General features: G+C 38.0%; 2 protein-coding genes across 6 annotated transcripts; both read left to right on the top strand.

Annotated features, from left to right (window-relative positions):
• The first annotated feature begins 740 nt into the window (after positions 1–740).
• Positions 741–9,918, top strand: LOC124392528. Of its 2 annotated transcripts, XM_046859647.1 has the most exons (7): positions 741–888; positions 2,266–2,303; positions 4,260–4,312; positions 6,845–7,195; positions 7,723–7,995; positions 8,360–8,410; positions 9,037–9,918. In XM_046859647.1, the coding sequence occupies exons 1-7, from the start codon at positions 886–888 to the stop codon at positions 9,108–9,110; spliced, it is 843 nt and encodes a 280-aa protein (XP_046715603.1). In that variant the 5' UTR covers positions 741–885; the 3' UTR covers positions 9,111–9,918. The 2 variants fall into 2 exon arrangements, with proteins under 2 accessions (XP_046715603.1, XP_046715604.1); XM_046859648.1 differs by lacking the exon at positions 4,260–4,312.
• A 1,968-nt stretch (positions 9,919–11,886) lies between these two features.
• Positions 11,887–21,304, top strand: LOC124392529 (butyrophilin subfamily 1 member A1-like). Of its 4 annotated transcripts, XM_046859652.1 has the most exons (6): positions 11,887–11,977; positions 14,629–14,703; positions 16,035–16,382; positions 19,739–20,053; positions 20,497–20,538; positions 20,769–21,304. In XM_046859652.1, exons 2-6 carry the CDS (start codon positions 14,658–14,660, stop codon positions 20,837–20,839), a joined length of 822 nt encoding a protein of 273 aa, XP_046715608.1. In that variant the 5' UTR covers positions 11,887–11,977; positions 14,629–14,657; the 3' UTR covers positions 20,840–21,304. The 4 variants fall into 4 exon arrangements, with proteins under 4 accessions (XP_046715608.1, XP_046715605.1, XP_046715606.1 ...); XM_046859649.1 differs by lacking the exons at positions 20,497–20,538; positions 20,769–21,304 and having other exon boundaries at positions 19,739–20,487; XM_046859650.1 differs by lacking the exons at positions 20,497–20,538; positions 20,769–21,304 and having other exon boundaries at positions 11,887–11,986; positions 19,739–20,487.
• The last annotated feature ends 1,558 nt before the right edge of the window (positions 21,305–22,862 follow it).

Below are 22,862 nucleotides of genomic sequence, written 5' to 3'. Positions count from 1 at the left end.
ACAGACAGGCAGGCAGACAGGCAGACAGACAGGCAGGCAGGCAGACAGGCAGGCAGGCAGGAAGACAGACAGACAGACAGACAGACAGACAGACAGGCAGACAGACAGACAGGCAGACAAACAGACAGACAGACAGGCAGACAGACAGGCAGACAGACAGACAGACAGACAGGAAGACAGACAGACAGACAGACAGACAGATATACAGACAGACAGATATACAGACATTATATAGACAGTATATACTGATGTAGGCAAGATGCCATGTTTATAACCGTGTGTGTGTGTGTGTGTGTGTGTGTAGGTTTCGTTTTCGTAGAATTCATTCAGAGAAATGAATCAAATAAGTGATTCGTTAGATTCACAGCCACAGAATGAATCTAGTAAACACGTTTATTTTACTGATATAATAAATTATTTCCTTATTATTCGTGTCTTTTAGACTGTAGAGCTCTAACTGCAATAGTGTCAATAATAATCATCATAATCATAATATTTACCATACTAATAATAATAATAATAATGATCATAATAATCATGACAATCAGGCTAATAATATTAATGTAAGCATGGAGATTTTATTATGATGAAATCTTCCTGTGGCAGGATTTTATTTCGAGTGAAAAACGCGAAGTTTTTATTTCTCGGAACAGAAACTACTTTCACACCGGATCTTCTGACTCAATGAATCGGATCAGTGTTAGGTTCATCATTGAGATGACTCACTGAGTCAGTGTATCAGTAGAGACGCTATTTAAACTGAGCTGAGAGATGAGAAGCAACAAACGCACACACACGCGCACACACACACGCGCGCGCGCGCACACACTCCGGGAGAGCAGCTAGACCGAGACTCAGCATGGACACCAGCAGGACTAAGAGGACATGGTGAGGACTTTTATTGTTCTGTTTGAGTTTTTCCTTTCACGTATTGGCGACCAGAGGAGTGTGTGTGTGTGTGTGTGTGTGTGTGTGTGTGTGTGTGTGTGAGTGTGAGAGAGATTCTAAAAGCATTTAATTTATTTATTTTCAAAAATGTAAAAGTGACCTGATTACTGAATTAGTGCATTTTAATAATGAATAATAGATTGGATAACTTATGTATTTTTTTATTTTTTTATTTATTTTTTTATGTATTTATGTATTTATTGATTGATTGATTGTATGGATTATAACCCCGGAGTGCAGGCGAAGGGATTCGTGTCTTTGTCGCCCCCTAGTGGAGTTTTTAATCAGTTTCGTTTTCGCAGAAACACGAGTTAAAGAGAAGCTGAAACCTAACATTTACCCACACGGGTGTGAGCAGCTGTCACCATCATCCTAATTACTATAATACTCCTCTTTCACCATCAGAATTACAACTATCTCATCCTTCATCAACATCCTTCATCGTCATCATAGCATAATACCACATTATAATCCTCTGGCAAAACTATGTGATGAATACAACCTGTAGACTAGTCCTGCCTGGGAAATTATACAGAAAAATATTTTTAATATTTTAAAAGATAAAGAAAAATATTTGTAAAAAATTAAAAGAATTAGTGAATCATGTGGAAAAAAAGACGTGCGGAAAAATAAATTTCCGTCAGCAAGTTTGAAGTTTTGGGGAAAAAACAAAACTAACGGGGAAATTATTAACTATTTTCCTGTAGGTTTACGATATGCTGTAGATAATATAATATAATATAATGTAATAAAGCCATTAAATATTGTTCTTGCTTTTCATATAAAAAAATTTAACTATATGGCCATAAGTTTGTGGACACCTGAGATTGCTGTGTGCTTTTTGAACATCTCACTCCATATATTAGTCTTCATTTACTCTCATTTTTAAGCTCCAATCTTCTGGGAAGATGTTCCACTAGATTTCTATGTGTGTTGGGAAAGTCAGGTAGTGGTGTAGGTGAGACGGTGAGGAGGTTCCTGAGGTGCAGTCAGCATTTACATTCATCCCAAAGGTGTTCAGTTGGGTTTAGAGCTCTATAGCAGGAGATCTTCCACTCCAACCAATGCATCTTACAAATACCAGTTTGGGGAAGAAGCACATGGTATTTGGTGACGTCTATAAACGTTAGCTAGACATATTTCTCCTAATAGAAAAACTTCACCACAGTAATAATGATTCAAATCTGTTTGTGGTTACTGTGCAAGACGTCACATGGAGCGTCACATGGAGCATCATCTCTGTGGTGACTCTGGGGCTTTCAGGCTGTTTTTTATCCGTCATGACTTATTTTTAAACACAAATCTTTCTTTCCTCAGGATGTTTGTGTTTGGCTTCGTGGAGATCCTGTGTGTCGGTGAGTTTATGAATTATTAATGTTCCACATTGAGCTGCAGCTGCTCGCACAGGGCAGTGTTTTTATTGGTTCTGCAGCAGTGTTTAGTCTTTAGTCAGTTTTTATCACGCAATCTGTTTGTTTGCTCATCATTATTTGTTTACAGTAAAATCAGGTGCATTTGTATTGTATATAAAACTTGAGCTAATTCTGATGGATTTCAGTCACCTGGTGTTTGGTGTACTGTAAAGCCGTGTGTTCAGTAATAAATTAGCGACTGTGTGTATTCTTTATTGTGGTTATGATTATTATTGTATCTGTTGTTAAAGATTTCTACACTGGGGCTTAAGTTTGTAACCATTTACAGAAAAACAACCACTAAATAAAACACTGTAACATCTATTTATTGACTGATTGATTAAATGGTAAAAATCCCCACCAAATCTTATGCATCATCTTGCCAAAAGTTTGTGGACACCTGACAGTTCGCTTGATATGTGCTTCTTTTGGAGCAACACATTCCATATGTAGTGTCTATTTACTGTGATGATAAGCTTTACTGTTCTGTTTAGATGTTCCACTAGATTTCAAGGAGATTTGTGGAGATTTATTCATCTACAAGGGTGTTAGAAAAGTCAGGTACTGATGTAGGTGAGGTGAGGAGGCCTGGGGTGCAGCCAGTGTTCACATTGATCACAGATAGTTTGGAGCTTTATAGGTAAAGATATAGATAAAGACAAAGACTTCCTCAACAGTTGTGTCTACAACTTTGTGTAACAGTTTGGTTAAGAAGCACATGTGGCTGGAAAGGTTGGGTGTCCCAATACTTTTGGAACATGCTTTTTTTGTGTTGTTTTTTGCTGTTGTCCTCCACCAGGTGGCGCTGGTAGGCTACAGAACGGAATTAGTGTCCCGCTCGTTAATTCTGTAGCCTGTTGATTTTTATACACCTGGGTTTAGAATTTGCTCAGTTTGGAATCTTCTAGTCGACTGCACATTTTATTGTCATCTAGAAAAAATCATTTATCCTCCTCAGTTCTGCTCCTGCACTCCGTCTGTTCAAACAAACTTACAGCAAAACCATAAATATAAATCTGCAACAACCAAGACACCGCCCTTACTTTACAGCAGCACCAAGTGCAACAGATGTAGTTGGAAATGTTCATGAAATAAGAACGAACCTCCATTTAAATGTTCCTGAGGTCAAGCCACTCTAGAGCAGAAACATCACGCTATACCACACTGTTCAGCATGAGAAGTTCTGGAGAATGTTGCCAACCCTAGATGTACCAGGTGAAGATGAGGTGCTTGAACATCATCAGTGCAGAATTCTGGTTCTGTAAAAAGACTATAGTATGTCCACTGCATGTCCACTCGTGTTCTTGCGGGAGCTCAGCGGTTAAGGTGCTGATTTAACGATCGGAAGGTCGTGGGTTCAAGCCCTGGTATTGACAAACTGCCACTCTTGGGCCCCTGAGCAAGGCCCTTAGTCCTCCGTGCTCAAGGGTCACTGTACCATGGCTGACCCTGCGCTCGGACCCCAGATTTCATGCAAGCTGGGATACGTGAAGATTGAATTTCATTGTGCAGTAGAGTACATGTGATAAATACAAGGTGGACCACCAAGCACACATTTCAATCTGTTCTAAACATGACCACTAACAAGCACACGTTAAACAGAGTTTCTAATGATCCCTGCATAATTATACCTAGTCATGTGACAGTCCAATAAAATGCTCCAAAAGTGATGGCAGAGTCTCCAAAAGATCTGTAGAAGCCATACATGTTCATTCTTTCCTCTTTTTTATACCACAGACATGTACAGACGCGGTACAGCCTCAGAGTTCTGGGGTTGCATCTGGGTATTAAAAAAGGGGCCCAAAGATCCATGACTTTGCAGAATTATCAAACGTTCTACTGTGCTCTGTGAAACCGAGTCTTCCGACTGTATAACTGGATAAGTCTTAATCCCAACAGGCACTGCCAGACTCAGACGAGATCAAGGCCATCAACCTGTGATGCTCAAACAGGTAGACCGATTTCTTTGCTATTAACATAAAAGCACAGACATTTGGACCGTAAGGCAAAAGACTGAAATTACAGCAGATTGATTAAAAGGCAAGCCATTTTTGAAGTCTCAGTATGTTACTGAAATAAAATGTCAAGCTTCAGTAGTCTCCACCATGGGCAAAGGGAGACATGGAAAACGTTGCCTACATAACGATACAGTCTAATGAGAAGGGTCTTGTTCAGCAAGGGATTTAAAAAATCAAGTGGCCATTTTCTGAGAAGTTTTGATATGATCTGCAGAGATGAGAAACCATCGAAAAAGTGTACTTTATCAATCACGGATGTACGATGCAGATCAGGACTTGACAGTTCACCAAAATGCATTAGAAGATTTTTGGACTGATGAGAAAAAAATAAAACTTTTGTGACTAAACTCAAAGCACTATGTCATGTGTACAGTGAAATGTGGTAACTTCAGCATCTGCCTCACAATATGAAGATGGAGAAGAAGAGCCCGTCTTGTTTCATATGCAAGAATTATAGCAGGTGTGACTCATCAGAACGAAGAGAAAGATCCAGATTGACGGACGGCATGCCATTGGACTAAGATTTCCCTTTTAGAGTGGTTTTAAGTGGTTTGAATTTCTAAAACTGACCCAGTGGTAGTCAGGACATGGTGGACCTTCCAGGATGACTCATGTGCATGAAGCTTATGGAAATGTGCTGAAGAAGATTAAATGAGTGTGGACTGAAAGGTCTGAAGAGTTTGGATACAGTTAAATGGTCTTAAGGTAACGAAGGTGATCGAAAGACTTCGGACAATACTATGGACACTATGGGCACTACTACTCCTCCACACATTTATGGGAATCTAAACATCACTTCCTTACTTTTATACAGTGCTAAAACAAAATCCTATTCGACTCTGCCCATGATCTCATCCTGAGTCCATCCTAGGGTTGATCCAATTAGTGGTTGTTGTATAATTTCATTGGATGCTTACCAGTTTTCCAAAAACCTGCTCAAAGCTTTACCAAAGCTAATAGCAGTTATGAAGGTGGGACCATTGTAACATGAAGCCAAAACCCCACGCGTTTTCCATCCAGGCCAAGTTGTCTGACCATCATCTAGGAATATTTCGAGCATGAAATGCAGGATCCGTTAAAAACAAAACAATGTGCTGGAAACACACTTACTGGTTCCACACTGGAAGAAAGAGAGACAGTCAATAGTTCAGGAAGCAGATCTTTTTATTTTCGTCCGTTTTCACCCCGGCGCATTCCATTCTAATACTCACTCCGGGGTTTACCCACACATTCGCGGTTCGGGACGCCTTTCCGTCTTGACATCCACGATCTCACTCGCGTATCGGCCCTCCTTCCACCCGTCTCACTCGCATATCGGCCCACCTTCCTCCGGCGTCTGTCCGTCTCACTTACGGATCGGCCCACCTTCCTCCCCGTCCGCCCGTCTCAATCACGTGTAAGCCTCGCCTTTCTCTGGCGTCCACCCATATCACCCACGTATCGGCCCACCTTCCTCGGGCGTCCTTCTCACTCACGTATCGGTTCGCCTTACTCCGGCGTCCGCCCGTCTCACTCGCATATTGGCCCGCCTTCCTTGGCGACCACCCGAGTGCACTTGCCGGCCGGCACTTCTTTATCTGGTGACCGGCCACATTCAGTCACCCTTCCGCTCTTCTCTGCTTGGTGTCTCTCTCCACTTTATTGGCAAATCCAGACTGAAACAGAGCGCACTGATTAGTCTCATCAGCTGCAGGCGTTTCTTACCGCTCGGTCCATTCGGCTCTGCCCTCCACTCTCTCAACACGGGCACAGAGCTGGATTAACCAGCAGTCTTCCAGCTCATTTGCCTTTTCTCATGGATAAGTCCTCTTTTCCATGTTTCCTGTAAGTAAACAATTTTACACCTCCAGCTGTTCTCTTTTCTCATTTCCATGTCAGTGTAGGTCACTACATGACTCCTGACAAGACGGCAGATGGTTTAAATATCAGATGGACACACGTGTGCTGTCCCATCAACTCCTGGATCCAGAACCGGCTGGGCCTGAGGTTTACCTGATGTGTGGAGAATAAACTGATGCTAGACGTTCCCAAGAGAAGATCCTGGAACCCATGCCTGTTCCTGGCACCAGCATTTTTTTAACTGGAGCTAAAATTCCAAACCCATTTTCTTCAGCGATCAATGCATGTTTAAAAAAACATTTCTTCAGCTTCTGTGCATGGTTGTTCATCCCTGAATTTGTGTATCTGTGACTGTTGTGCTGTTTGTATATCTTTTGTTATGCTGTTTTGTTTGCATTTAATATTTTTTACCTGGTAAAAATCTAGCATTTCATTTAATTCCCAGTCCTGCTTGTTTACTGTATCCACACTGTCAATACCGTTTGTATTTGAGATGGTCTCGGGGTAACTGGTTCATATGAAAGGAACACATCTTAAAGTAGAAAAGCTTTCTTGCATGTGTCCTCTTAACGTTTTTCCCTGAAAGCTAACTTTTGTGGTTCATTGCCATGTTTCCTAAAATTGAAGACTCGAGTCTGCTTTCGTCACTCGTGTTCACCCAGTCTGAAGTGGGTCTGGAAGCAGTGCTGCCGTGTAAATGGGACTCCCACAAGGATGCGTCATCTACAACACCGTATATCCAGTGGCAGACCTTAAATCGCATAGTGTTTGAGCGAAAGGGTTCCGCACGGTTTCAAGCTGAAGTTGTCCAGAACCGTGCTGATGTTCCCGAGGCCGTGCTGGAGAGGGGGAACTGCTCCCTGCATTTGACCGACATCCGCTTTAGGGATGCAGGGATCTATGAGTGTTATCTGGTGGCTGGAAAGAAGGGCAACAAGAGGAGGATCTTCATCCAGAGTGTGCAGCTTTCTGTTCATGGTGAGTGGAATGATTTGCTTACGAGGGTTTTGACTGGTCAGTTCTACAGATTGACGCAGATCGGAACGGCCACACAAGTTGCGAAACTGCAATGTCGATATTGTTAGAAATGAATGGAAATTTATGTGCATAAATTGTATTTAGCATAAATTAACAAATACGTTTCTTTTATATTTACATATATATAAATAGAAACAGAATGAAATGTGTAAATCTCATAAACCCAAATTTTATTGACAATAGAACATAGAAAACAAATGAAATGTTGAAACTCTGGAAAATGTTCAATTTTAAGGTAAAAATTAGGTCATTTTGGGTTTGATGGCTACGACACATCTCAAAAAAGTTGGGACGGGGCAACAAAAGTCAGAAAAAAGTAAATGTTATTCAAATTAGACAATTTTGTATCTACGAATTTCAATGACAGCAGGTCTGTAAGATGATTGGGTGTAAATAGTGTATCTTAAAGAGGCAGAGTCTCTCAAAAGTCAATGAACAATGAACCCATTTTCCAAACCACTGTACAGATCACAAGAGCACACAGGCAGTGGAACTGGGGAAAGACCTGATCCTTCACCTCTATACGCACCAGGCCGAGACAGTGGTGTTCCAGAAATCAGACGGCGGCAAGTGGACAGAGGTGTGGCAACGACAGGGGAACAGTGGAAATCTCAGCACTCGGGTGAAGGAGAGCGATGGGAAACTTGTTATCAGGAACATGAGACCCAGCGATGAGGGACTGTACAAAGTGATGGACAGTGAAGGTCTCGCCCTGAGCACGGTGAAGGTCACTGTTAAAGGTACAGTCCTGAATTTACATGTACTACATATAAAACTGTCATTATTTTAGTTTATTGCTCAATATTTTTAAATCACTATCAGAGCACCACACTGAATTCTGGCTTGAGATTCCTCAGAAGGTGTTGATGAATTCTTTATAACAGCAGCTCATCTTTAATGGGTTATCGTTTCCATAGTAACAGCTCAATTATAGCGACTCAGACACTTCACATAATCATAGATTGAAGGAGGAGTTTGAAAGAGATTTATGTTTTTTATTTACAGATATTTGCATATTTGCAATATAGTACTGTTTTTTTTTTTCATCTCAATATTTTGAATCACATTTTCATCACATGTTCCTCTGTGCTGTTGATGTTTCAGAAGCGCCTTCACCCACAGTGAAGACCATGATGGATAAACAGATTGCTTTAGGTATGTAATGGATCAAAACTCACATCATCATCACAGAGACTGTGGAATAGTGTATTTATCATCACTGTAGTGAATCTACATCTTTAGGGAAATTTCTTTTTTTAGCCGTTTCTCAGGTCTGCCGATGGGGTCGAATTCTTCTTTATTTAAAAATACATTTTCCATAAAGTTTCAGATGAAATCCTTTTTTATTAAAGTAACAGGAATATTGTGAATGTTATAGACATTCGTTTGTCCTGCAGAGGGCGCACCATAAATTACAATTACATGCGTATAAAAAAAAGGCCTATAAATGAGTGTACATTGTGATTTTTTACATTTTTATAAATATTTTTTTTATTAAAAACAGATGATGAAGTTTGTGTTTGAACATAACAATAATTTTTATTTTTGCTCGAAATGTAAAATAATTTAAAATAACCTCATTTATCGTTTCTTCACATCTTATGTTTTGACTTTTAACTATTTGTTTTTGTGGTGTTCTTGATTTGGGATTCGAATTTGTGTTGATTTACGAACACTAACGTTTTTCACCTTTGTTTATTAATTAATTAATTAATTAATTAATAATCTATTAATTGGATTTCACCATCTCTCTCTCTCTCTCTCTCTCTCTCTCTCTCTAGAAAACAGTGTCGGAGCGATCTCTTCCTCTCCCCCTTTCAGCTTTCTCCTCATCATATTCCTGTATCTCCTCTGACACTGACGCTTCTGATAATGATGATGATGATGATGATGATGATGGGGTCGAGTGAGGATTCTCAGGTCGTCCCTCAGGCTGAGTCCTGCAGTGGCTCAGGAACCGTCACAGGGGTTAACACTGCTCGCTCTGGGCATCCTGGAGCAGGTGCACTAGAGTAAAGTGTCCTAACTCCTCCTTTGCTCCGGAGGCGCTGTGGAATGAAATTTACAGACTTAGAAGATTTAATGGTGTTTGTAGAAAGTATTTTATTAATCTGTTTATTATTATTATTATTATTATTATTATATTACTGTCTCATTTATGGAATTGATATGAACTAAAATATAACTGAATATGTTATTTAGAAAGTTCTCCTCCACAGCATTTGGTTGAGACTCGAGGTTTGATTCAGGACTTCGATTCTTTAGAGGTCAACAGAAAAAATTGCTCGAATGGAGTTTTTTACTTTCATGAAACGCCTTTATTTTTCTTGCACATACATTGGATTTAAACCCTATCTGTTTACATTGATGTCATTTGGTAGACACCAGGAAATCTGCATAATATATATAATTAATTCTGTTTAATAATTATTATTATACAGAATTCTAATGATTATATATGGGCTACAGCAGTACTTTATTTTACAGTTTAAAGCAAAATCCTACAGAACATTTTCATAAATGTGTTGTTAGAAAATGAATTCATATTTAAAAATGTGTTTATAATAAAAAAATCAATCCTCTTCTGCTTTGCTGCATGTGTGGTGTAAAATGCACTGTGCACTTTATTTCCTTATTCAAATAAAAATAAGTAATTTCCTTCACAGTGTGTTAATAAGTGAATTTATTTATGTGACTAAACACAGATGATGTTAATCTTTGATTTTTAAACCTAAAAACACAATTATAAACATTATTTTAAAAATCTATCTAGAAAAAAAAAAAAGATATATATATATATAGTGAAACCTCCGAATTTTCGCGACCTTTTGATACGCCCCTTCCAACCCAGTAAAAACCCAAAGAACACTATACGAAATCGATTTAAATGAGTAAATAACACTATTTCACTCCATAACACTTAATTATTAGACTATTTTAACAATACTTTATGTAAATTAACAGCAATTACAATGCTTAATTAAAAAAAATAAAGTACAGCTACAGTAAAGTATGCAGTAGAGAAGTACAGAAAATACAGTAATGGGTACTCACTTTATATAGTATGCTGAAGTAGGGCTGGGCGATAAATCGATTTTATCGATTAACTCGAATGTGTAGTTTACATCGATATGTTTTAATAAAAATCGGTTTTCTCTTTAATGTCCGCCGACGCTCCCCTCTGGGCTTCCATAGTTTCAAACGAACTCCCCCCCGCGCGTTTGCTATAGAGATACACAAACAACATGGCAGTGAGCAAGCAAAGGTAGCAGTAGCACCAATTTACTGCAGCACTTCAAACAGAGGCATGCTGTGGAGTGGGAGAGATGTAGTGCCCTACGAAGTGAACAAGACAGCGGCAGCACAGGACTGCGCTTAAACAGCCGCATCCTGAAAATACACGGTTAAGCAGCCGCACTTTGTTTAGTGTTGCGCGTCTAATCGTACACTTCCGGTACGGGTGGTGGGAGCGGTCAAAATACCTGTAAAGACACTTCAGAACCGCGTTTCCGTTAAGAAACAGAACAATCAGAGCATTTAAATCACCACAATCAAACACTCATAAAACATTTTTTAGAGGTTTGCTCAATCTTTCAAATATTCTTATTTAGAATCTCCGTGTCTTTTATATTCTTATTTCACATTTCAACTCATTTTACTGTGGAGTTTTTAAGAAAAGTAAAGACAAAATCACTCCAAAGCTCAGGTGAATTTTCAATCATGTTCCACATTTAAACACTCATAAAACATTTTTCTTTGTAGGTTTGCTCATTTTATGTTATGTTACGTTCTATTTTCACAATTTACAATGGCTTGTTTCTGATTGCACTTTAACCCATTTAATAAAGTTACAACTTTTTTTTGAACATTTTCTTTGTCATTTGCAGGTTGATTTTAAGCAGGGGGAAAAATTTGATTTAAATCGTGAAGTGTGTTTTAATGACATATATATATATATATATATATATATATATATATATATATATATATATATATATATATATATATATATTTTTTTTTTTTTTCCCCATAACATTTTAACCGTTATTAAATTTTATCGAATTATTATATATACAGTGTTATTAAATTATTGCTTTTCTTTCCTTTTAGCATTGATTTTTTTCTTTTATTTCATTACTTTGACTATTTTTGCATGGATATTATTATTGTTTCTCTACAGGCTATAGGAGAATGCTAAAATATGCTCATAAATAATAAAACAATAATATAACAGTATTATTATATAATAATTATAGTATTATAATAATTATTATAATTATAATAATTAATATTAATAACAACTGATTCTACAATAACACAAAAACATTTGAAAGCCAGAAAACTATGGTGAATAATAATAATGACTTTTTTTTTAACCCAAAAAATGGATTTGCTTATAATTTTGATTTACAGCTCAGTGTGAGTCGCGTCTCTATTGTGTGAGGAATAAAAACAATCACAGGCATATCCATTTATTTGAGAGGATAAAAAACAAACTGCTTGGTTTATGGGTGAAGTGAGATTTTCAGCATTGTGAAATCTGAAGTGATCATTTCCAGAATGACACACCCGCCACCACCACCCCTCCCCCCTCTTTAGAGAAAGAGAAAGTAAATATTACAGTACTTCACTTCAGGTAGGAAACAGATGTGGCGCCTCCTTAGCATGTAAACGTTTCTTTAAAATTATACTCAATCGCAGAAAATATTTGCCGTCCCGAAGGTAAGATATGTACGTTTTCAATGAATATTTATGGTTATTTGAGGAAATGTAAATCTGTGGAATGTGTTTTAATCATTTAATTTTCAACTACACACTGATGGAGAATCAATGATTCTTATCTTTCTGAAATCGAAACATTCTGTGCTCAGTAGATTCATTTCAGACACTTGGTTACTTTCTCCAGAAAGAGGAATTTGCGATAAAGATTATTAACATCCAACTAATGAATAAATATCACTGATTTTATTCAATGATCAGGTCCTCCTTGTTCCTACAGGACATATCCACGTAGGACGTATCCTCAAGGTTGTAAACTAAAAGATTTTGTACTGCAAAATAAAATTTGCAGTAATAGTGTAATATGGTATAATAGGTGTAATATGGTGTAGTGTGGTGTAATGTGGTGTAATGTGGTGTAATGTGGTGTAGTGTGGTGTAATATGGTGTAGTGTGGTGTAATGTGGTAATGTGGTGTAATATGGTGTAATGTGGTGTAGTGTGGTGTAATGTGGTGTAGTGTGGTGTAAGGTGGTGTAGTGTGCTGTAATGTGGTGTAATATGGTGTAGTGTGGTGTAATGTGGTGTAATGTGGTGTAATATGGTGTAGTGTGGTGTAATGTGGTGTAATGTGGTAATGTGGTGTAATGTGTGTAATGTGGTGTGGTGTAATGTGTGGTGTAATGGTGTAATGTGTGTAGTGTGGTGTAGTGTGGTGAATGTGGTGTAATGTGGTGTAGTGTGGTGTAGTGTGGTGTAATGTGGTGTAGTGTGGTGTAGTGTGGTGTAATGTGGTGTAGTGTGGTGTAAGGTGGTGTAGTGTGGTGTAGTGTGGTGTAATGTGGTGTAGTGTGGTGTAGTGTGGTGTAGTGTGGTGAAGTGTGGTGTAATGTGGTGTAATGTGGTGTAGTGTGGTGAAGTGTGGTGTAATGTGTAATGTGGTGTAGTGTGGTGTAATGTGGTGTAATGTGGTGTAGTGTGGTGTAATGTGGTGTAGTGTGGTGTAATGTGGTGTAACGTGGTGTAGTGTGGTGTAATGTGGTGTAATGTGGTGTAATGTGGTTTAGTGTGGTGTAATGTGGTGTAGTGTGGTGTAATGTGGTGTAATATGCAGTGTAATGGCAGACTGGTATGACTGGGACTGAACCCACAACCCCCTGGATCCAATGCTTTAATCACCAGGCTACCACCTCCCTAATATTTGACAATAGGCTTATTATGCCATTCTTATTTATTTATTTACATTATTAATTATTATTGTATTTATTATCCTTAAATCATGCCATTTTTTAATCATTATTTCCTCATCCTCATATTTCTAAAACCTACAACAGAAGGCCTAAAAACTAAAAGCTAAAAAGCTGTGTGCCCTGCATACATTAATAATAAATGTGAAACTTGTTTGTGAGCGAGTGGAATGTGGGCTGAAATGTGCGCTGATAGCACAAACTACAGATCCCATAATGCAGCGCTTCAGCTGTCTTACCGAACACTAGACTACCTGAGAACATTCCAGCGTCAATCAAGTCGAGCTTCTGTTGATGTATTTAACTCTATTGTACAGTTATTGTGAAACAGCGCCTCACAGTGGTGAAGAGAAAAGTTGACTCTGAGTAGATGTTTACTGACACTGCCGGTAAACACGTGTGTGTGTGTGTGTGTGTGTGTGTGTGTGTGTGTGTGTTATAAGTGGATTGAATGTGGCTGTAATTAAGGAATTGAATCTAAGACGCCACTACGAGACAAAACATCAGGAGAAGCTGAAGAACCTGAATGCAGAGCAGAAGATACAGAAAGTAGAAAAGTTAAAGAAGAATCTGACATTTCAGCAGATGTTTTTCACCAGAGCAAAATCCCAAAGTGAAGCTGGTGTGAAAACAGAGGAGAAATCAGAGTCTCATCAGCAGGTTATTTACTGAGGGAGAGGTTCTGAAGAGCTGCATGATGAAGCTGTGAGACGTCTAGTGTTCCAAAGGAGATATTTTTATGAGGAGCAAAATATTTAAAGTTATTTAAAGTTTAAGATTATTTATTATAAAATGGCATTAGAGCAAAGAAATCTGATTGTTTTGATTTGTTGTGATTTTAACGTTTACTTAAAAGCACAGTTTTTATTGATTTGTTCAGTGATTTTTTTGCAGCATGTTCATATTTCTAACTTGTGTAATTTTGACAGCAGATATTTTTATGGAGAGCTTTTTATTTAAAGTTTAAGTTGATTTATTCTGGAATAATATTCCTGTCTGTTTTTATTCATATTTATGTTAAAAAACATTGTTTTAGTGTGTTCAATAAATATTTATCCTGTTTGGCCTGTGACCTAAAGTGCGCTTTATTTTGGCCCCTGTGCAATTGAGTTTGACAGATAAATATCATTAATTATTAATAATAACATATAATTAATGGTAAATTGAGCAAATTTGTTATTTCTGAAGTGTGTATCAAACTGGTAGCCCTTCAAATTAATCGGTACCCAAGAAGTAGCTCTCGGTGTCAAAAAGGTTGGTGACCCCTGTACTAAAGACTGCAGTGACATTTTGACTTGTGGGAACTCATGAGTATCACAGCATCAGTATAAAATCACGACTGTTTGTCTCAAATTAGTCAGATTTAGTTCCATTTTTTTAAAACCTGCTTTTCTTTGTTTATTTTAGAAAAACTCCACAGGAATCTTGAAGAACTCATGACTCTCTTTTCTATTTACATCATTTGTCTCGCTGCCTGTGTGGGTGAGTGACCTGGTTTTAGCCACAGGTTTTCCGACGCCCCGTGGAGTGACTATGGGTGGAACTTCCGGTGCGACGTAAAAAATTCATCCTCTGCAGTGTCGCTACTCATTGTTTCATTCATTCATTTATTCAAAAAAAGGTGGCGCATAAAGTAGCATGTTTAGCCATTTTGTTGATTGAATAAGGCAATGATTAGCAATGTGGAAAACTCAGATGTTTCCCAAAAAATGTTTAGAAATACATGAACATAATTAGTATCATTGTACATGAATACAACATCGCAGGTAGGACTGTGGTGAGACCTGAGATGTTGTATGGATTAGAGACAGTGGCATTGAGTAAAAGACAGGAGGTGGAGCTGGAGGTAGCAGAGCTGAAGGTGTTGAGGTTTTCGTTGGGAGTGACGACGATGGACAAGATTAGAAATGAGTTTATTAGAGGGACAGCACATGTAGGTTGTTTTGGTGACAAGGTGAGGGAGGTGAGATTGAGATGGTTTGGACATGTGCAGAGGAGGAACATGAGTTATATTGGTAGGAGAATGCTGAGGATGGAGCCTCCAGGAAGGAGGAAAAGAGGAAGGCCAAGGAGGAGGTTTATGGATGTGGTGAGGGAAGACATGCAGGAAGTTGGTGTGAAAGAGGCAGATGTAGAGGACAGAGGGGTGTGGAGACGGATGATCTGGTGTGGCGCCCCCTAATGGGAGCAGCCGAAAGAAGAAGTACATGACATGCTAATATTATTATAATTTTTGTAAAATATGCGCATAGTTGTTAGAGACCTAATATGAAGTGGGATTTATGATGATGACTGTATGATATTATCTGTATTACCTTTAGCAGTAGGCTTGATTACGAGCTGAGCATGAACCAGTGTTTTACTTCTAAAAGCTATAATTGTAGGGAGGCAAGAATATAAAGAGTAAGGAAGACTCTTATTTCTTCTATAAAGGTGGAGAACGCAGAGCAGACATGCATGTCATCACTCTCGAACGTCAGTCCGCTCTAACTTTAGATTTGTGTATAAAGCGCAGTTCTTTACACCAAAATGCAGCTTCATCTGGTTCTAAGTGCAACCACAAAGAGCGCATTATATTTCTGAGATCTTTATTTCCATTTTAACATTTTCCTGCCTGAAAAACAACAAACCGCATACAAACAAAATATATTACCATCAGTGCACATCAGTCAACGCTGCTGTCGCTCAGGTTGGAAGTTCTACCCATAATCGTATTTAATCGTTTCCCCCAGGAAACAGGTGCATAAGACAAATAACGACATAAGTGTTTTAACACTGATCAAAATCATGCAGATTGGAATTTCTCCCCACAGACTCCATCATTGCAGATACTCACATCAGAGTATCTGCTAGAATTGGTTCTACAGTTCTCCTGCCATGTAAAATGAGTAAAGTCTTCACCCAAACACCACTTGTTCGGTGGCGCACTGAAGATGAGTTTGTGTTTGAGAGAAGCATTGATGGTACGAGTGCCGGTCCAGAATATGAAGGACGTGTGGACGTTCCTGTGGACGAGCTGCTCAAAGGAAACTGTTCCTTGGTGTTGAAGGATGTGAGAATCACTGATGATGATGTCTACAAGTCGTTTGTGGTGGAACATATGGACAGCTCTAACCCTGAGATATGGCATGAGATCAACAGGGTTGAACTCTCTGTCGATGGTGAGTAAACTGAGTAATTTTTGCAACATTAAACACTAACTGTACAAATCATATATCCTATATATGGAAACCTGCAGAGAACATGCGGAGAACCTGCAGAGAACATGCGGAGAACCAAGTAATATTATTTAAGTAATTATTTATTATAAGTGGATTTATTATAAAGCAGTTTTTATTATAAGTGGTAGCAGTAGTTATTGTTGAAGGCTCTGGCATACTGATCAGAAGGTCAGGAGATTAAGCCCCAGCACTGCCATGCTGTCAGTGAGCAGGACGCTTAACCCTCTGTGCTCCAGGGGCACTGCATCATGACTGACCCTGTGCTCTGACCCCAGATTTCTAACAAGCTGGACCCTGCGAGGAAAGAGTTTGGCTGTAGTGTATGTGCTACATGTATAAAGCCTCAAGCTTTTATTCAATGAAAGAAAAGAACATTTACTCTGCATTTAAGTTTCTATCACTGAGCAGTTGATACACTATATTACCAAAAGTTTGCGGACACCTGAATATAACTACAGTATGTGCTTTTTGAGCATCTCATTCTACATTTAGTCCCAATTTGCACTTATAACCCTCTCCACTCTTCTGGGAAGATTTTGGTTCCACTAGAATGTGCTTGTGGACACGTATGCTGATTCAGCTACAGTATGAGGGTGTTAATAAAGTCAGGTAATGATGTATGTGAGAAGGTGAGAAGGCCTGGGGTGCAGTCAGTGTTCACATTCATCTCAAAGGTGTTCAATACGGTTATGGTCAGAGCTCTATTGCAGATCTTTCTCTCCAACCCATGGAAAGCAGATCTTCATAGAGCTGGCTTTGTGCACATGGGCATTGTCATTGGTTTTTTATCTCTCAGAGCTTTTCTTTGCCTCTGTCACAAGTGGTTCACGCATTAGAGATGAACTTATAGGAATTCATTTATGGCGAGAAGATTTATATTTGTAATCTATTCATCTATTCATGTAAAGATACTTTGGTCCTTTGATAAAAGCACAAAAATAAAATAAAATGAAATTAAACGTCTAGGTGTATTACAGAGCTGAACTATGGTGAGGAATTTAGAGGTGCTTCAAACTAACTGTCCACACAGAGCACACAACAACTACTGTATATATCATTATTATTATTATAATCCATATGTCTATACTTAGAGTTCTACTTTATACTTATGCTTTATATTTATATTTTTATTTATTAAGAGGCACATGTTTAAATCTTATTAGACCTTATTGTTAGGTTCAAAATACAAAAGACAAAAACTGTTAGAACAACTGAACTATTGTTTATGGGGTTGTTGTACCATTTCCTGTCTTCTTTTCCTGTACTTTAGGAAGGAATGGGAGGGAAAGAGGTGGGAGAGAGAGAGAGAGAGAGAGAGAGAGAGAGGTAGAGAGAGCGAGAGAGAGAGAGAGAGAGAGAGAGAGAGAGAGAGAGAGAGAGAGAGAGAGAGTGAGAGGTGGAGCGAGAGAGAGAGAGAGAGAGAGAGAGAAATAGAGAGAAAGTTTGTGTGTGAACATTGTGTGTGAGAGAAAGAAGGGTGGAAATTGCGTTTCCCCAGAGACAATGTGCAGATAAACACATAACAGCAGATCAGACAGGTCACAAATAGCACAATAACAGTAGATAATACACAGAGATAACACAATACACAGAGATAACACAATACACAGAGATAACACAATTGACACACACAGAAAAAGAACAAATGCATGTGACTAGTCAGGATCATGCACAAGACGGAGAAAGTGTGCGGTTCAGCCGTTCTAGTGGTGATGGTCAGTAGGGTTTTTGTATCACAGGGATCTGAGGAGCCTGATGGGAAAAAGCTCCTGCAGCATAGTTTTGCATCATATTCTACAGCAGTGTTTTCCAGGGGGCAGCCGTTTAAACAGGCTGTGGGTGGGATCTTTGACATTCCTGTCTACTGTGTCCAGGCAATGTTTCTTAGAGTTCCTGTTCAGTGATAATGTTCTTGAGGCCATAGGGGCCACCCATTCCTCTTCCTCCAAACACGGCGAGTTGAGTTGATGCCAAAAAGCTCGGTTCACCCTTTTACCCAGTTCTCCTCTGAATCTTTCAGATGTTCATTGGCAAACTTCAGAAGGGCCTGTACATGTGCTTTCTTGAACAGGGGGACCTTGCGGGATTTCAATCCTTTGTGTTATTAATTGTTTTTTTGGTGACTATTTTCCCAGCTGCCTTGAGATCATTCACAAGATCCTCCTGTCTAGTTCTGGGCCGTTCCTTACCGTTCTCATGATCATTGATCATCTCATGGTCTTGTAGCCAATTCCAGCCTTGTGTAAGTCTACAATCCTGTCCCTGACATCTTTGGACAGCTCTTTGGTCTAGGCCTTGGTGGAGAGTTTGGTATCTGATTGATTGATTGCTTCTGTGGTGTCTTTTATTCAGGTCTCTGTAAGAGAGTGCTGCTAATCTCAGCTCGTTATCTGTATAAAAGACGCCTGTGAGCTGGAAATCTTGCTGACTAATTAGAGATCAGATACAGATACTCATTAAAATGTCAATTTATCTCTTTTTTAAATGCATTTTTCTGGATTTTTTGGTCATTATTTTGTCTCTCACTGTTCAAATAGACCTTCCATTAGTGGGCAAAAATATTAAATCAGAAGGGGATCTGTAATCTGTAGATTAGAGTGCAGGTGCCAGTCTATGTATTTTTAATAGTTTAGCGTGGTGTAGTCCGCTAGTTTAGCTTTAAAAAGGCAGACTGTTCTTTATGCTTATGTTAATTTCTTAGCACTGCCCATGTTCTCTTGCCCGTGTGAGTCTTGGTCTCCTGTCACCGATGAACTGTTTTGGTGTCTCGTCTTTCTGTTTGGCAAAGCCAGACGTCCTATTCATCATGTTCATGTTTTTGTCTGCTTGTCAGGACCATAGAGATTTGTATATCTTGTATTAGAGCAGTTAAAATTTTGTGTGTTGAGACAATTTCTCTCATACTGATCACTGGATGTTCAACATGCACCTCAAAGCCCCCCTTGTGTTTTTGGTAGCTTAGCCTAGTGTAATCCGTTAGGTTGCTTGCTGTTTGCTAGTTAGTTTAGCTTTTAAATACAATTAATGTATGTAAAGTAGTTCAATTATGTTCCTGTCACCCTTTTCTTTGTGTCTTTTTATTCTGTTTGGTAACTTGATCATTAAAAGCAATAATCACTCAAACCTCTGGTCCTTCTTTCATTTTGGTCCAAACAACCCAGAACATTTAAACGTGTTATTGTTGCTGCACTTCCTCCAGGCAGAGTCGCAGTGAGAACATAAGAATGGACAAGAATTATTTCCTTTAAATTGCTAAAACACAATCTTTATACAAAGGTTTTTCTGTGTCTCTACAGTCTTTCAGATCACATCAGCTCAAGTGGGTTCCACAGTTGTCCTGCCTTGTGAGTGGAAAAATCTGACCATCCAAACACCTTATGTGGAGTGGTACATCGATCATGAGATCGTGTTTGAGCGAAAGGGTAAAGAGTCATTTCAGGGTGAAGGATATGAGGGACGTGTGGACGTTCCTGAGGAGGAGCTGCTTAAAGGAAACTGTTCCCTGGTGTTGAAGAACTTTAATGCTACTGATGCTGCTGTTTACAGAAGCGTCATGATTGTGAGCCACAAAAACAAGAAACTGGTCCAGAAAGTTAAACTCCTAGTTCAAGGTAAGTCGACTGCTCTGATTTCAATCCTGACACGATCTGAGTACACACAGTTACAACACACCTCAAGGGTTTTAAGTTCATTTAAACAGTATATTTACAGATATTTGATATTTAAACAGTATGTTATGAATTGAGTTGAGCCGAATTTGAGAGTTAGTCTGGGAAACGTTTTGATACGAACTCAGAGGAATTGGGAGAAGTGTGCAGACTTGAGCAATCAAGATGTGGTAGTTTTTATATATTTAAAATAATCCCAATAATCAAACACTTTTCTCTGGATTCTTGTTTGATGGAATATCGTGTTTAATGTGTATTAAAACTGACCAATTTATAAACTATTCCTTGTTAAACCAACAATTTTATAACTATGTGTAGACTTTTTATATTCACTGTATCGTGTGTGTGTGTGTGTACATTTTTACGGAACATTTTTTTTTCCAAAGAAAACACTGAAGGGAGGATAGATGAAACTTCTGATCACAGAAGTAAGTAAATTTACAATTTAAATGTACTACATAACAGTTTTATTTGATGTAATTTTATTATTATTATTATTATTATTATTATTATTATTATTATTATTATTATTATTTTTAATATTATTATTAGTTAAAAGGCTCATTAACTTTCACAATTTCTATTTATCTTGTGTGAGATTTGATTTGTTTTTGTTTTATAATGTTTTTGAATAAATCATTTGTCTCTCATTTGTCAGGTGAAGCTGCAATAAATTACTTGTTGATCCTCATCATTTCCCTCCTTGTTTACTTGTTTTTCTCACCTTGAAGAAACAACATTTTGAGACTCACACTGACTGATATAAATGAACACTGGATTTGATTTTAATTATTTGCTGAACGGATTCTATGTAAAGCTCCATGAAAACTTGTTTGCGTTAGCAAGCAGTTGAATTTACAAATGATCTTGTCCTTCAATCCTGGCACTAAAATATGAAAACAACCAAATGAAAGCGTTTACTTCTCACCTTCCTCACAATCCACTTATTCACCCTCACAAACCTGCTTTCACTTGTTGGCCAGAGTGCTGCTTAATTGATTGAATCCTGATTGGTGCTGTTCTTGTTTTTCAAATCCATGTCCAGTTGTGAAACTGAGTGTAATGTGAGAACATGTAATATTATTGTAAAGCAATTTTCAACTTAAATTGTATGTGGTAATATTTGTATTTTTTGCATTTTTTATTTTTATATAAAGCACAAAAATATAAACAGTATAAATGTTTGTTGTTCATTTAGAACAGAGTTTCCAAAACTTTTTCCCATTAAGGGCCACACATTTTGATTGATGCCATGGACCAGAACTTAAATGTTGAATAATACCAAACATTAAAATTAAAGGTGCCACGGTTTCTCTCATTTATGATTTTATAATATTTTAATTAATAAATAAACATGACTCTGTAATCTGCTTCATTAATACATGTGGTGGCCGAGAAGTGCAAATAAAACAAATAAAAAAAAGTATAAATCTACAAACAAAGTAATACATCAAAAAACAATTTACCAAACCTTAAAACAAAAATAAAAATAAAAAGTAAAATAAAAAAAAAGAAAATAAATAAAAGGTAGATATATTTTGTTAATCAAATAACATGCAGTTCCATTTACATAGTGAGCTAATTTGGTTTTCTGTAAATCACATGACCAGTGGATGTGAACATTCTGCTGCCTTCATCAGATCATCAGTATTTGTGGTCTTCTGGGAAACACACTTTCTGCAGTATTCATTAAAATTAGAAACAGTCAAAAATTAAAAAGAGACATTGATTTTATAGAATTATTGGGAATAAGTTTTATATTAGAGGAACAGCACATGTAGGACGTTTTGGAGACAAGGTGAGGGAGGTGAGATTGAGATGGTTTGGACATGTGCAGATGAGGGACATGGGGTATATCAGTAGTAGAATGCTGAGAATGGAGACACCAGGAAGGAGGAAAAGAGGACGACCAAGGAGGAGGTTTATGGATGTGGTGAAGGAAGACATGCAGGTAGTTGGTGTGAAAGAGGCAGATGTAGAGGACAGGGGGGGGTGGAGACGGATGATCCACTGTGGAGACGTCAGTTGGAAGAAGACGAAAGTTGATTGGGAATAAGTTTTACACTGAGCCTCTCAATATTCCTCTGTGTTTCTCATATTTATAAGATAAGATAAAGATAAGATAAACCTTTATTTGTCCCACAGTGGGGAAATTTCTAGACAATAATAATAATAATAATAATAATAATAATAATAATAATAATAATAACAATATGCTGAATTCAAGTCAAGTCAGATTTATTCTCATTTTAACCACATACAGTGCAGTACACAGTGAAACGAAACAACGTTTCCCCTAGACCGCAGTGCCCCAGCAACAACATCAATAAACCACATGAACACAAGGAATACAGAAGTACAAACTCTATACTAACAACACAATGTGCACAAAAAAGACAAGAGACAACATGAGACATAAAAATCAATAGCACTGTAGTACCGACTAGTAACAGTAGGTGGTGCATTAAGGATTGTTCATATACAGTATAAAGATGAAAAATAAGCAAATTGGATTGTCTTTTTAAAAATCAAGAATTAAATACTGTAAATATTTGGCAGGATTTAAACTTTTTGTTCAACAGAAGTGCAAACAGCAGTTTCTGCAAACTGAGTTTATTTTCCTGTTGTATTTTTATCAGAGTCTGACGGCTTGTGGGAGCAAGTGTTGAGCATGTAAGCTGTAAATTTGATAATGATGAACCAAATTTCTTATAAACATGTTATTTGGCATGTAAAAGCATTGAAACTTACA

This window comes from Silurus meridionalis, chromosome 10, assembly GCF_014805685.1.
Source record: "Silurus meridionalis isolate SWU-2019-XX chromosome 10, ASM1480568v1, whole genome shotgun sequence".
Lineage (NCBI taxonomy): Eukaryota > Metazoa > Chordata > Actinopteri > Siluriformes > Siluridae > Silurus > Silurus meridionalis.
Note: the sequence above shows the minus strand (reverse complement) of the source record. Positions and strands in the feature narration are given on the sequence as shown.

Bases quoted from the DNA above. Each gene is read 5' to 3' on its own strand.
- LOC124392529 (XM_046859649.1), top strand. From the start codon at position 14,658: ATGACTCTCTTTTCTATTTACATCATTTGTCTCGCTGCCTGTGTGG. The intron at 14,704-16,034 runs GTGAGTGACCTG...TTCTCCCCACAG, and splicing joins TTGTCTCGCTGCCTGTGTGG to ACTCCATCATTGCAGATACT. The intron at 16,383-19,738 runs GTGAGTAAACTG...GTGTCTCTACAG, and splicing joins GGTTGAACTCTCTGTCGATG to TCTTTCAGATCACATCAGCT.
- LOC124392528 (XM_046859647.1), top strand. The intron at 2,304-4,259 runs GTGAGTTTATGA...TAATCCCAACAG, and splicing joins CGTGGAGATCCTGTGTGTCG to GCACTGCCAGACTCAGACGA. The intron at 7,196-7,722 runs GTGAGTGGAATG...ACCACTGTACAG, and splicing joins TGTGCAGCTTTCTGTTCATG to ATCACAAGAGCACACAGGCA.